Below are 18,211 nucleotides of genomic sequence, written 5' to 3' on the forward strand. Positions count from 1 at the left end.
TCAGGCTTACTCAATGCCAGATTGTCAATGAGGAATTCATTTAGTATTTTGCACTCCATTGGCAAACTTTTCCAACAGTATGTCGTAGATGCGTATGTTAAAACAGAGGGCGCGCGTCTCAATTATCTCAGATTACATCAACAACATCTGCGTGTGGAACAATACAAAGGACTATCAGACGCACTGCAAGCAAAGGCTGAAAATAACAACGTACGTGTAGACAAAATGATCATATTACCGTCCACATTTCCAGGAAGTCCACGATACATGCAACAAAACTATTGTTATACATGGCTTTTTCTAGGGTTAGACCTTTCGACTCATTATCTGTCGTCTCCAGCAAAAACACCTATTCACAACTGCGTCTTTCAAGAAGTATTTCTTTCTTCTTGATTTCTGAATTCCTTTCTCACCGTTTTCCATTCCTATTCTTACACTACCGTATGCTACGGCGGGCATCGGCTAGTAACAAATGTTCTGCAATGACAATAAAGCTCCGCAGAATACAAAGGCAATAGGATTTGCCCGAAACAGTACAGCAGTCCAATACAACCAATAGTCTCAATACGAAATCCCAGCAATAGTCAAAATAGAAAGTGAAATGTCAAAAATCCAGTAAGCACAAAGCACAACTGAATCCACAAAAGGCACAAGGACTCACTAACCCTACACACATTTGAAATGAACCACCAGGAACTGTGGGAGACCCTCCAGATTTGTAGAGTGGAGGGCAGCTTCAGGTGGTGACTGGCAGGTGGCCCAGCTTGCAAAACACATGGAAAATGCAAAACGGGCTTCGATACAGATCCATAAAATATAAAGAAAACAACAAATCATAAACAAAAGTATTAGCAAGACATACAAATAAATAAATAAAAAAGTAAAACAAAGACACAAAACAAGCATTTGAACCTCAGCCAGGGAAGGAACCATGGCTGAGATATGACAGGTTAGTCCTGGACTATAGGAGTCCTCCTGTGAAAGACCACTTGGGCCCACTACAGTTGGCCTATCAGACAAAGATTAGAGTGGAAAATGAAAGAAACTATCTGCTCCACAAGGCTCATTCTCACCGGGACAAAGCTGCTGGCGCTGTAAAGATTCTGTTTTGTTTGATTGCTCCAGTGCTGGCCATCCCTGTTAAGGGGTAAGGAAGTGGAAGAGCCTGTAGTGTCCTGGATGGTGTTTATGAGGCTCAAGGACTGTGTGAACAACACCAGAACATCACAAGGAACAGTCCCGTCTCCTCTTCTCTTTACTCTGTACACCTCAGACTATAAATATAGATAGATAGATAGATAGATAGATAGATAGATAGATAGATAGATAGATTGATATGAAAAGCACTACATAATAGATAGATAGATAGATAGATAGATAGATAGATAGATAGATAGATAGATATGAAAGGCACTATATAATAGATAGATAGACAGACAGATAGATAGATAGATAGATAGATAGATATGAAAGACACGATACTAGATAGATAGATAGATAGATAGATAGATAGATAGATAGATAGAAAGGCACTATATAATAGATAGATAGATAGATAGATAGATAGATAGATAGATAGATAGATAGATAGATAGATAGAGTGAAAGGGACTATATCATAGATAGACAGATAGACAGCACTAGATAGCACTATTTAACAGATATATATCTTGGAAGGATTAGACAGACAGATAGATAGATAGATAGATAGATAGATAGATAGATAGATATGAAAGGCACTATATAATAGATAGATAGATAGATAGATAGATAGATAGATAGATAGATAGATAGATAGATACTTTATTAATCCCAAGGGGAAATTCCCATGCTCGCCACAACCATTTGATAAAAAATCTGCAGCATCTTATTGCAGATGTTGAAGGACGCCAGTCTTCTAAGGAAGTATAGTCGGTTCTGAATATAATAACAGGTCAAGTCATTGCATAAATTCTCAGATGATTCTGCACTTATCGGGTGTATTGATGGGGGAGACAGAGGAGAGGAGTCAGGTGGGGAAGGTTATTTCTTGGTGCAGAAAGAATCGTCTACAGCTTAACATCAGCAAAATCAAGAATCTTCTTATTGACTTTCACCACACCACACATCAGTCAGGGAGTGGGCATGGAGGTGGTACACTGTTACAAGTACTTGGGGGTTCCAAATCAATGACATGCTAGACTGGTCTCGCAACATAGAGGAACTAAAGAAGAAAGAGCAGAACAGGCTTCACATCTTGTACAGCTCTGTGACGGTCAATGCGATTGTCTATACTGTGAATAAAAAAGAAAAAAAATGAAAAAGACATAAAGAAAAGCTTCTGACTTGGCAGTCCCAGTCGCGGTGAGGCATTATGCAGGTGTGTTGCTTTTGGTATAAAGAAGCCCCCTGATACAATTCTGCTGAATGATATATTATCTGAAGTCCTCAGTGTTGGTGTGCCAGAGAGAGACACCCACGCCATATTCATAATGGCACTCAGTTTTGTTTTCATTCTGCCCTCTTCTATTATCTCCATGGGGTCCAGAGTGCATCCCAGAACTAACCCTGCCCTTTTCATTAGCTTGTTGATTTGGTGGGCCTCTGTTGTTGTCAGCCCAGCACACCACAGTGTAGAAAATCACACTGACCTTCATGAAATTGTAGACGATGTGAAGGATTTAATTTCCCACATTAAAGGAACACAGTCTCCTAATAAGGATAGTGGTGGATAGACTTGGTATCATTTTGAAAAGGGGGAGTCCAAGGGAATGAGTAAGTGGGATTCTGTGTGAAAGAAAAGACAACTGGGTGATTTATTGTGAACAGATATACCGCATCCTGGCAGCGTAATGAATATGTGAGAGGGCGCAGACACCTTCTGATAAAAGTGTCGATGATGGCGATCACCCCAAAAGTACTAGTAGGGGCCTTTCTTTCAGACTGGTCTTATTATTGGTAAGATGGGCAGCTGGGACTTGGACTGGAGGTGTGAGATGCCTGAGGCAGTAGCTTCTGACATCATTAGATAACATCTGGCTTAAATCTAATGGATGGCATGTGACCAATAATGCCGTTCTTTATCTGATTCTGAGCTGTGCTACACTTGAAAACATAATAATACATTTTAAGTTAAAAAAACAGGAGTTGTTTAAATAAGTCATATTTGCAGAAAATTAAATAAACACAGGATATAGAGATGACCAGTTTCTGCACTACAGCCGCCTAATGCATTTGCCCAAGGCATTAATTTAAACAAATGTCTTACTTCACCAGTTTTGGGTCTTGTATAGTTAATGCGGTTTTAGATTTTTGAAGCATTAAGTTATTGAAAATGGCATTAAAAAATGTTTCTCAATTTCTGTAAGCTACCGCATCTTCGACAAACTTGCTAAAGGAGGGCCGCCCACGTACGTGCGGCCAATGACCACCTTTTACCTCCAGGACAGGCTCTGACCCCCTGGATATCATCAGTTAGATTTAGCGGCTTTCTCAAAGTTCCGTTCCGTTTCATTTCCATCACTCCATGGGCTCTTCTTAGTGAATGTGCGTCCTGCGACGCGACCGTCTTTACTTTGCTGCCACCTACTGGAAATATTTGGGAAGTTTGCCGTGTATATAAATATACTTCGCAAAAAAAGAAACGTCCCTTTTTCAGGACTGTGTATTTCAAGAATAATGTTTTAAAAATCCAAATAACTTTACAGATCTTCATTGTAAACGGTTTTAACAATGTTTTCCATGCATGTTCAATTAACCATAATCAATGAATTAACATGCACCTGTGGAATGGTCGTTAAGACCTTAACAGCTTACAGAAAGTAGGCATTTAAGGTCACAGTTCTAAAAACAACAACAACAACAACATTTATTTCTATAGCACATTTTCATACAAACAGTAGCTCAAAGTGCTTTAAATATTAAAGAATAGAAAAATGAAAGATACAATTATAAAACAAAATAAATCAACATTAACATCGAATAAGAGTAAGGTTCAATGGCCAGGGGGGACAGAAAAAACAAAAAAACTCCAGACGGCTGGAGAAAAAATAAAATCTGTAGGGATTCCAGACCATGAGACCACCCAGTCCCCTCTGGGCATTCTACCTAACATAAATGAAACAGTCCTCTTTGGATTTAGGGTTCTCACGAAAGGGCTTGATGATGATGATGGTCACGTAGACTTCTGCCTTTTAATCCGTCCATCATTGTTGGAGCATCATGAAGCTTTGAGTAGGTGGTGGTGGCGCAGGCCGGAAAAAGAAACAGAAAAGAGAGTAGGGGTCAGTACCGATTTTAGAGCCACCATGAATAGTTATTTTGAGGAGATTGAACATACAGAGTATCAGGATTAAGTTAAATTGAAGTTATGAGAAGGCCATGTTACAGTAATGTGTTTTCAGCAGTGTTTTAAAGTGCTCTACTGTATCAGCCTGGCGAATTCCTATTGGCAGGCTATTCCAGATTCTGGGTGCATAACAGCAGAAGGCCGCCTCACCACTTCTTTTAAGTTTAGCTTTTGGAATAATAAGGAGACACTCATTTGAAGATCTAAGGTTACGATTTGGAATATAAAGTGTCAGGCATTCCGATATATAAGATGGAGCGAGATTATTTAAAGCTTTATAAACCATAAGCAGAATTTTAAAGTTAATCCTGAATGACACAGGTAACCAGTGTAGTGACATTAAAACTGGAGAAATGTGTTCGGATTTTCTTTTCCTAGTTAGGATTCTAGCAGCTGCATTCTGCACTCGTTGCAAACGATTTATGTCTTTTTTGGGTGGTCCAGAGAGGAGTGCGTTACAGTAATCTAGTCGACTGAAAACAAACGCGTGAATTAATTTCTCAGCATCTTTCAGTGATATAAGCGGTCTAACTTTACTTATGTTTCTTAAGTGAAAAAATGCTGTCCTAATGATCTGATTAATATGTGATTTAAAATTCAGATTACAGTCAACAATCACCCCTAAGCTTTTTACCTCCATCTTGATTTTTAATCCTAATGTATCCAGTTTATTTCTAATAGCCTCATTGTATCCATTATTGCCAATCACTAAGATTTCAGTGATTTCAAAACGCAGGACACTAAAGAGACTTGTCTACCGACTGTGAAAGATGCCCAGGGTCCCTGCTCATCTGCGTGAAGGTGCATTAGGCATGCTGCAGGGAGGCATGAGGACTGCTGATGTGGCTAGGGCAATAAATTGCCATGTCCGCACTGTGAGACGCCTAAGACAGCGCTACAGGGAGACAGGAAGGACAGCTGATCATCCTCGCAGTGGAAGACCACGTGTAACAACACCTGCACAGGATCGGTACATCTGAATATCACACCTGCGTGACAGGTACAGGATGGCCACAACAACTGCCCGAGTCACACCAGGAACACACAATCCCTCCATCAGTGCTCAGACTGTGCGCAATAGGCTGAGAGAGGCTGGACTGAGGGCTTGTAGGCCTGTTGTAAGGCAGGTCCTTACCAGACATCACCAGCAACAACGCCGCCTATGGGCACAAACCCACCTTCGCTGGACCAGACAGGAGTGGCAAAAAGTGCTCTTCACTGATGAGTCACGGTTTTGTCTCACCAGGGGTGATGGACGGATTCGTGTTTATCGTCGAAGGAATTGAGCACGTCTGGGACCTGTTGGATCGCAGGGTGAGGGCTAGGAAATGTCCAGGAACTTGCAGGTGCCTTGGTGGAAGAGTGGGGTAACATCTCAGGGCAAGAACGGACAAATCTGGTCCAGTCCATGAGGAGGAGATGCACTGCAGTACTTCAAGCAGCTGGTGGCCACACCAGATACTGACTGGTACTTTTGATTTTGAGCCTCCCTTCATTCAGGGACACATTGTGAAACATTTTAGTTTATGTCTTATGGTGTTGACTCTTTTACTGTTCATACAAATATTTACACATTAAGTTTACTGAAAGTAAAAACAGTTGAAAGTCAGAGGGCGTTTCATTTTTTGCTGAGTATATATAGGGTGGTCCAGATCTAACTATGTAATTTTCATCACGCTATAACTTATTAAGTTTATTACATAGAAAATCACCCGAAAAATCTCTGACCATCGAGAAGTGTGCGAACTGACGACATGAAGAATCGTCTTCGCGCCGAACTGGAATCGTCCCCGCATAAATCAAAGTCATCCAGACGGCATAATTAGATCTGGACCACCCTGCAGTGCTGTGCCGGAATATGAAGTGCCAGGTTAGTTAGAGAGATCAAACGGCGCGTAGCTTTCAAAAGGTTATTTGAGCAATTCTTTGTAAATATCTGTGTTATGTACACTACCAGTCAAACGTTTGGATACACGCAGAAATATCCATGTTTTTGATAGATAGCATTAAACTGAATTAAAAATATAGCTAAAACCGCACTGGTGTTTCTAAATGGCTATTATTGCTAGAAATTACTGATTTTTAATGCATCAATCAGAAATAACGGCAACGCCCCAGTTTCAGCAGGCCTACTGGTCAACTCCCTTAGCTTATCCTTAATTAGTCATGGATAAATGCTAATTGGTTATTGGAGAAACCTTCATAAGTGCATTAGCATCACTGACACCACATATTCTGTTCAGTATGGTTGCAAGGTTGTGGCATTTTTAAAGTTCAGCTCTGAGTTCACAAATAGACAAAAATTAGACCGCTTTCTCATGGAACAAGTCAGTCTATTTTATTTCAGAATGAACGTTATGAAGATTTCATACGAAGGTGTCTTATTACTTTCTTGAGAGAAGAGGGGCAGCTGAATCTGATCAGGATAAGAAAAGAATGGGAAGGAGCAGATGCACAACTGCATAGAAGGATATGGACATCCGGGTGAGTAGTGTGAGAAACAAATGGCTTACAGGTCCTCAGTTGGCATCTTCCTTAAATACATGCAGAATGCCAGCGTCACATTAATACAGAGAGAAGATAACGCTGGGATGCTGGCCTTGAAGGCAGAGTTTCAAAGAAAAAGTCAGATCTAAATCCCTGATCCCCAGCTGATTATACCTGGCCTTCAATGTCAGAGGGCAGAGCAATGGCTGGTGTTAATGCTGGGTGATTTGAACAAGCATGCAGGTTAGGAAGATGTTTAATATTGAAGACTGTTTCTATAGGAAGGGAATTCACACGAATATCCAACTGTTATATTATTTGAATTTCCCCTTGGGATTAATAAAGTAGGGCGGCACGGTGGCGCAGTGGTAGCGCTGCTGCCTCGCAGTTAGGAGACCCGGGTTCGCTTCCCGGGTCCTCCCTGCGTGGAGTTTGCATGTTCTCCCCGTGTCTGCGTGGGTTTCCTCCGGGCGCTCCAGTTTCCTCCTACAATCCAAAAGACATGCAGGTTAGGTGGATTGGCGATTCTAAATTGGCCCTATTGTGTGCTTGGTGTGTGTCCTGCGGTGGGTTGGCACCCTGCCCAGGATTGGTTCCTGCCTTGTGCCCTGTGTTGGCTGGGATTGGCTCCAGCAGACCCCCGTGACCCTGTATTCGGATTCAGCGGGTTGGAAAATGGATGGATTAATAAAGTATCTATCTATCTATCCATCTAAAGCAGCTGAAGATATAGACAGCAGGCTCAATGACGAAGGCACTAACAGTCATTTTAAGGGGCAACTACTAGCCATGTTATCAGAGTGACTAAGTCCAACATTGTGTCTCTCACAGGGGTCGTTACACTGTATTTACTGTATGAGTGTGCAATTCTATGGGGTGGAGTCCCATTAAGGGTTGGTTCCTGCTTTGTGCCCAATGTTGTTAGCATAGACACCGGCTCCCAACTTCCTTGAGGTATGGTCTCAAGAAAAAAAGTATGTGAACCTACTGGAAAACACTGCATTCACATATTAATTTGTCTTAAAATATGGTCTGATCATCAAAGTTATACAAATGAACAAGCAGAATCTGTTTTAACTAATAAAACACACATTGTCCTGTTCAGTGTTAACCCACTGTCCTGTCTTTCCAGGTGCCCAAGCCTAACTAGTGTGTTGCTGGGGCGCCAGCCAGGTGTCCACAGCATCTTTTAATGCCCATGTCCTGCCACAGAAAGAGACCCTCCCCTGCTAACCTTCTTTTTCCCCATGGCCTCCTGGCTAGGAAAGGGTGCAGAACCAATCCTGGCAGGGATGCCAGTTGGTCCTTCACATAACACATACAGTAATGACAAAATGATTTGGAACAACATAAATGTGTGAGATATTATTATCTTAAAAACTTACATTCCTCTTTATATTTTCTAAGTACATAAATGTTAGGAGGCAGTAGCAGCAGTGCTGTCTTGCAATGAGGAGACCAGGGTTTGCATCCCGGGAGGGATAGACAATGTTCAGAATACCTTAAAAACAGCAACTTCAAAATTAGCAGTTATAAAGCCAAGTTTTTAAGCTGACTACTCAAAAAAGGGGGTCTTGTTCAGAAAGTGGACACCATCTCCTTCTTGTTGTTTGTTTTAGACTGGCCCACCCCTGAACTTAAGGTTTGTGGGGGTAAGGCCAGGTACACCAGGGTCCCTAATCTTAAAAATTTGGAGTAGGTGTCTAATCGTAAAATAGTATAAGGGTGGCTAATCTTAAAAACAAGTGGCGTTTTTAGTGTCCGCTTTCTGAACAAGAGCCAAAAAAAAAAAATGAAGTACATGGTAATTAAAAATACTTTAAATGTAAAGGAAAAGCTAATTCACCTTACTCGTTGAAATATGTTGGATCTAAATCATTTTAACAGAAGTTAAATAACTCAAAATTCAGGTTTTTTTGGTTGACCTGAAACATTTTTTCTAGAGTGTGTGACCACATGGGGGCGCCACTGAGGCCCAAACCCCAAATACAATAGTACAGTACAAACACAATCCCGGCTTCAAATCATCCATCCATCCATTTTCTAACCCGCTGAATCCGAATACAGGGTCACGGGGGTCTGCTGGAGCCAATCCTGGGCAGGGTGCCAACCCACCGCAGGACACACACAAACAAACCCACACACCAAGCACACACTAGGGCCAATTTAGAATCGCCAACCCACCTAACCTGCATGTCTTTGGACTGTGGGAGGAAACCGGAGCGCCCGGAGGAAACCCACGCAGACACGGGGAGAACATGCAAACTCCACGCAGGGAGGACCCAGGAAGCGAACCCGGGTCTCTTAACTGCGAGGCAGCAGCGCTACCACTGCGCCACCGTGCCGCCCGGCTTCAAATCATGTTTTTTTTTTTCCACCAACATACCTTTAATAGTTCTATTCCTCTTATATGACACCGCACAGTAAATAATCCTCTTTTCTGTTCTTGCATCTAAACTCCTCCCAGGTGATCCTTGCCATACTCCACTCCCACCCTCAAACTCCTACACAACCCAGAACTTTTGGTGTCAAAAACTCATCTTTGGGAAGCACTTCCAGAGTTGGCAGAAATAAAAACCCTCATCTTCTCCTGGTAGCCAAAGGAACTCAAAAGAGCAGCTGTATGGGACTACAGCTCCCAAGCTGCCCTCTGGGTGACCATACCAGGGCTCACCACAAAGAATGCTGCCACCCAACATATGGAGGAACAACCTCCACATTGGAGGATCTCCCAGTGTCCCATATTTATGGCTACCCAACTGGGAAAAGGGCTATTATTTATTTCGGTCAGGATGCTCCATCCATTTTATCCATCCTGTAAGTTGGCATCCCAGCTGCATCCGCAATTCCCATTCAGTGTTGCTGGGATATCTAACCTGGTGCACCGCTCTTCTGTGTGTCTCATGATATTAGCCTCCCGACCAGAGGAAAGAAGGAAATGCATCTTGGCCTCGACGTCTGTTCTTCCATTCCAAGTGTAATGATGAATGGTCTAAAATTCCTCCTTAATGTTGTTCAGGCTGATCTGCAGCTACTGGCAGTGCTTGTTAGAGGACACTGCTGCCTTAAAGAGGCACCAGTTCTTAAATCCAAGGGCTCACTTACTTTTTTACAGCAAACGGTGAAAGTTTATTGGTGTTGTTAAACTAAGACGGGAAAGATTCTAATTATGTGTGGGTTATATTGTGTTTGTCTACACTTGTGACTTAAATAAGGATCAGAGCACATTTTATGACCATTTCATGCAGAAAACCAGGTCGTTCCACAGGATTCCCATACATTTTCTTGTCTTTAGTTCAATCAGCAAGTCAAAATGCGAACAAGCGAACGCTTTAAGTTTGAGCAGGGCAGCTCATTCCTCGCGAGGCTTCGCAGGTGGCTGCGTGCGCACCTGATGACGTCAGTTTTTCCAGCTCGGTTGTACTGTATTCCCGTTCACCTGAAATCTCCCCGTAAGAAACAATTAAAATAAAACAGGACAGGCAAGTTTTTACTTTTATAATAGTTAAAGAAAAACGATCCTGTTGTATTGGGATATTTTTAAAACTGAATGCGCCTTACAGTATATGGAAACGCCACACTTTTATATAAAATATTGTGTTCTACTTAAAAGCAGGATTCTTTTGACGGTTAGATCACTAGCGCTCCAACTCGAACATTTTAATATGAAATGACGAAGAGCCTAATCTTTAGGGCTTTAAGGGCATTTGGGCCATTTTTTGATTCGACAAGCAAGCCATTTCTACCCACGTGCGCAGGTAAACACGGGCAAGCGCGTTAGCATGCTGATGCAGTACAAGTAGGCGCGTGGAATCGCGTGCACGCGCATACAATTACAGCGCACGTAATACTGTACTAAAGAAGCTAACGTGCAGGTTTCAGTAACTTCACAAAATAACAAGACATACCCAGATGAAAAATTACAAACTTTACAGAAGTACAAACGCAAGGAAAAAAACTTAACTCGTAAGAAACATGGAAAAACACTTGACATTTGCTGTGGAACGGAAGAGGTCGCCGTTATTCCCCTACTGCTACTGGCCACGGTAAACAATTACACAGCATTTTCACTTCAGAGCGCATCGTTGCCAAAACATGAAAAGAGCGAAATGCCAGTACTGTATCCAAGCCAATGGAAAGCTGCTGACACCGATATTGTATCAAAACATCAAGCCTGACACAATCTGGCCTTCCGTAGGATCTCGGGAAGTGATGTTCGCGAATCGGTCATTCACCGCTTATGAAGCTGAAGCGCGCCAGTTTGAAAAACTACAATTCCCGATGTGCCCCGCGCCGCACGCCCGCTTGAGCAGAGAGGACAAGTTAGAATCCCGTGAAGCACTGCTTACAGTGCTAACATTTACATAGTTCGCTTGTACCTTCGTTTTGCTTTCATTTCTCACTTTGACAGCTGGTATGATGCAGTCTGAATCGGGAATAGTAGCGGACTTTGAGATTGGCGAAGAATTTCATGAAGAGCCTAAAACATATTACGAGCTGAAAAGCCAGCCCTTAAAGAAAAGGTTAGTGCGTAATGCTAATGGAGCGCTGGTGTGCATGGCACTGCAGAAAAGTAAGTGACAGCCGAAGTCGGACGGTGACAGCTTGAACTCTGAACTTGAACCTGCTGCTTAGCGCATAATGTGGCTTATGCGTGTGTTTTACAAGTGTGCGATGAGGAGGACAAGGATGACCTTGGTCGGAGAATCGGGTATCTTAACGAGATGTCGTAGATACAGGACAGCACCGGACAGCCTGCCGTCATGGCTTATCCCTGTCCTGTATTTTTAGAACACCTCCGGCGCGGGGAAATCACGTTCGTGTTGTAAGAGAGCTACACTTTTCGTGGCGTCCTCCCCTCATTTGCAGTTATTTTTTGCCTTGTGAAGGAGCTTTGACCCTAATGCCCCATGCTTGTGAGTGCTTTTCAGTGTGATTTGATATTTTCATACATACTTGAATACAAAGCGACAGAGAATTAAAAAAAAAAAAGTAATAAAACTTGTTTTGCCGAATCTCTTTTATCAGATAAAATACGTATATGTTGGTTTTAGAAATATATGGCACACGCCTGATGATGCTTCTTGGGGCAGATTTGAGGTGAACATCAGTCACAAGTCCTCTCTCTGGAATCGATTCTGATACCCCAAAGTCCGTGCAGAAGTGTGTAAAGAGGCTCCCATCTTGTCTTCCATTGCTTCTTTATCTGATGTGGAAAGTTTTACAAATTTAAAAATGTGTCAGGATGAGATATGGGGGTAAATTAACCATTTGTAAAGCAAACAAGCTTGATGGAACGAACCTTCTCTTTTTATTTGTTAAACTTGCAAAGTTACTCCGTTTCTCCTACAGTGCCAATCTACAAGCTTTGTCGAAGTCTTTAGCTGGCGTACTGTAGACACATTTTGAATAATGTATTGAATGAACTGTTCATTAAAAAATGTTACCAGCAGTTATACTGACTGTTATTCGTTTGATGGGGAATCAGTACGGTTGACTCCAGATAGTGCAGTGCCAGGAAACACCACATAAGTTCTGCTTATGAGACAAACAGGCAGTATTTCATGGCAACTTTTAGTGGCGAGTGACAGAAGCTCCTATGTTAAGTCCCAGTAGTGATTTACAGCATAGCTGATGGTGCTTGGTAACATTTAATTGAGAAAACAGATTACTGACATGGAAGCTGGTGACATTTAAATGAGAAAACACATTATTGAAAAGTGCCCCTAACCTACTGATAAAAAAAAAAATGTCTTTTTTTTTTTGTTTAATCAAGCAGTTTGGATCTCAGATGAAAATAGTGTCCGTTTTTTAAAATTCAATGTTTGTAAAGTGCATTCCATTCACATTCACTCAGCTCAGATGTCTTTTTGAGCTGGTAGAGTGTGTTCTTATCACTTATCAAGCCCATTAGTAAATGTAGGCAGAAATGAAATGCCTACCTTGTTTTAGTTCAGGCAAGGTTGGAAGTCATGAGTGATTGTGCCTAGAAAGGAGCAACTGGCAATGTCCCTTTACCTCAAAAAGGTGACCTTGGGCTAGAACAGGTGTGACCTCTACAGGATCGTATTAGTAATACAGTACTGGTTGCCTGTGTCCACCTGAAAAACACAGATAGATACATTTTCAAAATCCGTCCATGCAAGTCAGTGTTACAGAGGTGCCAGAGCCTGCCCAGTCTGAACCACGTGTAAGTTTTAGACCATCCCCGGACAGAGCACCAGTCCATCACATGCCCCTGTCATGTTCATGTACACACCCACACAGGGGAACAGTTCAGTACATCCAGCCATGTTAACCTGCACATCCATAGGGATGTGGGAAGGAAAATCCACAGAAACACATCAAGAACATGCAAACTGCAATGACTGAGCATGGGATTTGAATTCCAGGATGCCGAATCAGTGATGCAATAACGATAACCACCATATTACCATGCTAACACCTCAAAAACAAGCTTTCATAGTCGACGCATTTTAGATGCCCCCCTGTTCACTTCGCTCACCAACCCCTCCATCCTGCGCTTCACGCCAGCCACTTCGCATCTCTGCCGCTCGAGTATGTGGATTTCACTTTCACCAAACAATAAATCTTTTATTTCTCGTGGATACGCCTCTTCATTGGGAAGAAACACTACTTTTCCCTGATCGCAACACGAATTAGATGATCTGCAAGTCTCTGACATAAAGTTTAAATCCGAACAATATTTCAATCTCTTTTCTCTGTTCTGCTATTTCACTGAGTAATAATTTCTGTTTGTTTGCGCTAATGCGATCTTTACTATCATTGTTTTGAGACTTTCATTATCTCTAACCTGCTCTGCATGTGTATCACGCCAACGTTTTTAAACCTCTTTACGACGTTCTACTTTGTCATCTACTCTTGGTCTTTTATTTCCGGCCCCGGGCATGGTTAAATCTCCTGGCTCAAAGTCTCGGCTCGCGGGACTTGAAAGTATCTCTCTGAAAAAGTCACGTCTCGTCCCAAGATAATAGAGAGATATACAGTGTGTACGGAAAGTATTCAGACCCCCTTCAATTTTTCACTCTTTGTTATATTGCAGCCATTTGCTAAAATCATTTAAATTCATTCTTTTCCTCATTAATGTACACACAACACCCCATATTGACAGACAAAAAAAAGAATTTTTGAAATTGTTGCAGATTTATTAAAAAAGACAAACTGAAATCTCACCTGGTCCTAAGTATTCAGACCCTCTGCTCAGTATTTAGTAGAAGCCCCCTTTTGAGCTAATACAGCCATGAGTCTTCTTGGGAAAGATGCAACAAATTTTTTACACCTGGATTTGGGGATCCTCTCCGGTTCTGTCAGGTTGGATGGTAAACGTTGGTGGACAGCCATTTTTAGGTCTCTCCAGAGATGCTTAATTGGGTTTAAGTCAGGGCTCTGGCTGGGCCATTCAAGAACAGTCACCGAGTTGTTGTGAAGCCACTCCTTCGTTATTTTAGCTGTGTGCTTAGGGTCATTGTCTTGTTGGAAGGTAAAACTTCTGCCCAGTCTGAGGTCCTTAGCACTCTGGAGAAGGTTTTTGTCCAGGATATCCCTGTACTTGGCCGCATTCATCTTTTCCTCGATTGCAACCAGTCGTCCTGTCCCTGCAGCTGAAAAACACCCCCACAGCATGATGCTGCCACCGCCATGCTTCACTGTGGGGACTGTATTGGATAAGTTCCAAAATGTCGGGGAGAGTGTTGTCAGTCGATCAGCGGGTGCGATGTGTTCACCTTTTCATAATTGCATAATTAGATCTGGACCACCCTGTATAAGACTAGCCAACCCCTGTGGCTTCGCCCGCGTATTAGTGAAACAGGACAGTGAGGAGGGCCCTGCCCAGCTCCCTACTCCTGACCACTCTTCTCCTCCCCTTGGCCCGCAGCCTCTGTCTCGGATTAGCGCAAATATATTGCTTTTGCAAGCGAACTATGATTCTTAGCACAATGAAAGAAGTCACAGAATCAACCGGAATGTTCAAGCAAATTATAAAAAAAAAAAAAAGATCTAAATCCGTTAAGTAGGTCTCATGTTCGCTAACTAAACAGAGTTTAGGTTACTCCCTGAGGCAGACGCTGGAGTAAGGAGGGCCCCGCAGCCCGATGAGTCTCTCTCGGATTTGCGCTAATAAATCGGTACCACAAGCGAACTATGATACTTAGTGCGATGAGAAAGTCACAAAATCAACAGAATGTTCAAGCAAATTATAGAAAAAAACCTGATGTAAATCCGTTAAGTAGATCGCACGTGAAAAGCGGACAGACATACAAATGGGTCTAAAAAACCACAACATTTTTAAAACCGTTTCTTAATGAGCACCTATGGGAAAGGGGTAACCTACATTCCATATTTCAAGTACCAAGTCCTCATGGTTCGGGCGATTTCGTAATGAGTGAGTCAGTGGTACTTGGCTTTTAGATATATAACAACAACAACAACAACATTTATTTCTGTCGCACATTTTCATACAAGTGATGTAGCTCAAAGTGCTTTACATGATGAAGAAAGAGAAAAAAGACAAAATAAATAATTAAAATTAGGGAACACTAATTAACATAGAATAAAAGTAAGGTCTGGAGGCCAGGGAGGACAGAACAAACAAAAAAAAAACTCCAGACAGCTGGAGAAAAAAATAAAATCTGCAGGGGTACCGAGGCCACGAGACCACCCGGCTCCCTCTAGGCATTCTACCTCACATCAATGACCTCACAATCAGTCCTCATGGTATTCAGGGTTCTCATGGAAGAACTTGATGATGACGGTGATGTGGACTTCTGGCCTTTAATCCATCAATGTAGGGACATCACGGTGCTTTGATCAGGTGGTGGTGGTGCAGGTTGCCTCCACAGAAAACCGGAAAAAGAACAGAAGAGACAGTAGGGGTTAGTATGGATTTTGGAGCCACCATGAATAATAATGATAATTCATTGAATATACAGAGCATCAGGATTAAACTAAGATGAAGCTCTGAGAAAGCCATGTTACAGTAATGTGTTTTCAGCAGTTTTTTAAAGTGCTCCACCATATTAGCTTGGTGAATTTCTATCGGCAAGCTATTCCAGATTTTCGGTGCATAACAGCAGAAGGCCGCCCGCCTCACCACTTCTTTTAAGTTTAGCTCTTGGAATTCTAAGCAGACACTCATTTGAAGATCTAAGGTTACGATTTGGAGTGTCAGGTGTAAGACATTCTGAAGTATAAGATGGAGTGAGATTATTTAAGGCTTTGTAAACCATAAGCAGTATTTTAAAGTCAATTCTAAATGACACAGGTAACCAGTGTAGTGACATCAAAACTGGAGAGATGTGTTCGGATTTTCTTTTCCTAGTTAGGATTTTAGCAGCTGCATTCTGCACTCGTTGCAATCGATTTATGTCTTTTTTTGGTAGTCCTGAGAGGAGTGCGTTACAGTAATCTAGTCGACTGAAAACAAAAGCGTGAACTAATTTTTCTGCATCTTGCAATGTTATAAGAGGTCTAACATTTGCTCTGTTTGTTAAGCGAAAAAATATAGATGAGCAGATCCTGTCAGATCCAAAATGGAATGGAATGGGGTGAGGATGAGCTGGCTGGCATTGGCGCTCGATTTGGTCTGAAAGTGTGGTTCGTCTCATAAGCGTCAGTGTTGCTATTTCAACAACATGTCTTCAGTAGGGTTAAAGTAATTGGTCACATGATGGCCAGATCTCTCCTCATGTTTACTGTTGGGGGGTAAGCAGTACAAAATTGGTAAATTGTGTCTTTCTGAAATTAAGAAGACTCAACATTGAAGAATCATAAAATAGTACTGCTGTGAATTAGTGGGCCACCACAGGCCCGTGAGGTAATTTTTTGGACAGTAGTATCATGAGTCCCTGCTTTTACGGTGAAATTACATCTATGGTCTCCATTATTATTATTACCGTCTCCAGAGCAGGTTGAAGTCCAGGGCGTCACAAGTTCCATAGATCTCTCTCTCCCATCTCACCAGGTTAGTGAAAAGACAATAATGAATTATAGCTTTAGTTACAGTTTTCCATTTCTGTATTACAATGTCCATATTACAGCACACATCCATATCTTTCACCCACATGAACACTGCTCCCACATACAAGAACTCCACAGAACTGGAAGGAGATCCAACATAATCTCTCAGCTAACATAGTCTATATTACTAATGCGTGAAATAAAGTAGCATTATTATTGTCAGTGGTAACTTGCTGGTACCCTACACAGTAATTCACCACATCAGCATTTAAAAATGTTCTTTCTTAGCTGGAGATACTAGACTCCATATTCTGTGTGTGGTGGATGTGTATTACTTGAAGTAATCCTTCACAGGGCACAATCTTGATTGTAGACTTATTGGTATAAATGCAATCTCAGGTTATCCAATTGGTCAAATTTTGTCATTGGCAGGGGGTGAAATTAAATTTAATGTAAGTTAACATAGGTTAAGATAAGTAGATAAGATAGATTTAGATAACATATTACACACAGGAAGTAAAAATGGTACATTTGACTAGAAAATGGGAGGTTTGAAACTAATGGACTTAGCATTATCTACTGTACACCCAGGCAATAAACAGAAGCAGTCAAGAAGGCTAATCGGATGCTGGAGTATGTAGATCAAGATGTGGGGAGTACAAGTCAAGGTAGGCTACGCTTAACATATTACTGAGGCCTCCTCTGCAGTACGTTGTGCATTGCTGCAAGATGAGGGGGCTCTGGAGCAAACCCAGTAACCAGAAAGATACCAGTGCAGACCAGATTGAGGTTTGGAAGGGTAATGTAACAACACATAAGTTAATTACATGAGAAGGAAAAAAGAGAAAAGAATACAAAAAAACACTTCATGAAATAACAAACTATGCCTCTCTGGGCCTTTATAGTTATCTAACCTTGCATGTAGAGAGTATAATAATACTGTCCTTCCTCCCTCCCTCCCTCCATATCTCTTCCCAAAAGGAGTGACCTCATCCATCCATCCATCCTCTTCCGCTTATCCGAGATCGGGTCGCAAGGGAGGCAGCTTGAGCAGAGATACCCAGACTTCCCTCTCCCCGGCCACTTGTTCTAGCTCTTTCGGGAGAATCCCGAGGCGTTCCTAGGCCAGCCGAGAGACATAGTCCCTCCAGTGTGTCCTGGGTCTTCCACCGGGGCCTCCTCCCGATTAGACGTGCCCAGAACACCTCACCAGGGAGGCGTCCAGGAGGCATCCTGATCAGATGCCCGAGCCACCTCATCTGACTCCTTTCGATGCGTTGGAGCAGTGGCTATACTCTGAGCCCTTCCCGGATGACCGAGCTTCTCACCCTATCTTTAAGGGAAACCCTGCGGAGGAAACTCATTTCAGCCACTTGTATTCGCAAACTCGTTCTTTCGGTCACTACCCATAGCTCATGAC

The 18,211-nt window shown here is 42.2% G+C and overlaps 1 protein-coding gene across 7 annotated transcripts in view; it reads left to right on the top strand.

The window, feature by feature from the left end:
- Positions 1 to 10,234: 10,234 nt before the first annotated feature.
- Positions 10,235 to 18,211, top strand: part of LOC120540282 (microphthalmia-associated transcription factor-like) — a 219,738-nt gene continuing 211,761 nt past the window's right edge. For 2 of the 7 annotated variants that reach the window (XM_039770900.1, XM_039770901.1), the window contains exon 1: positions 10,237 to 11,336. In XM_039770900.1, the coding sequence (XP_039626834.1) occupies positions 11,230 to 11,336 (107 nt within the window). In that variant the 5' untranslated portion in view covers positions 10,237 to 11,229. Of the gene's footprint in view, positions 11,337 to 18,211 lie in introns of all 7 variants that reach the window. The other 5 variants (XM_039770907.1, XM_039770908.1, XM_039770902.1 and 2 more) reach the window with 4 other exon arrangements.

Source organism: Polypterus senegalus, chromosome 12 (assembly GCF_016835505.1).
Source record: "Polypterus senegalus isolate Bchr_013 chromosome 12, ASM1683550v1, whole genome shotgun sequence".
Classification (NCBI taxonomy): domain Eukaryota; kingdom Metazoa; phylum Chordata; class Cladistia; order Polypteriformes; family Polypteridae; genus Polypterus; species Polypterus senegalus.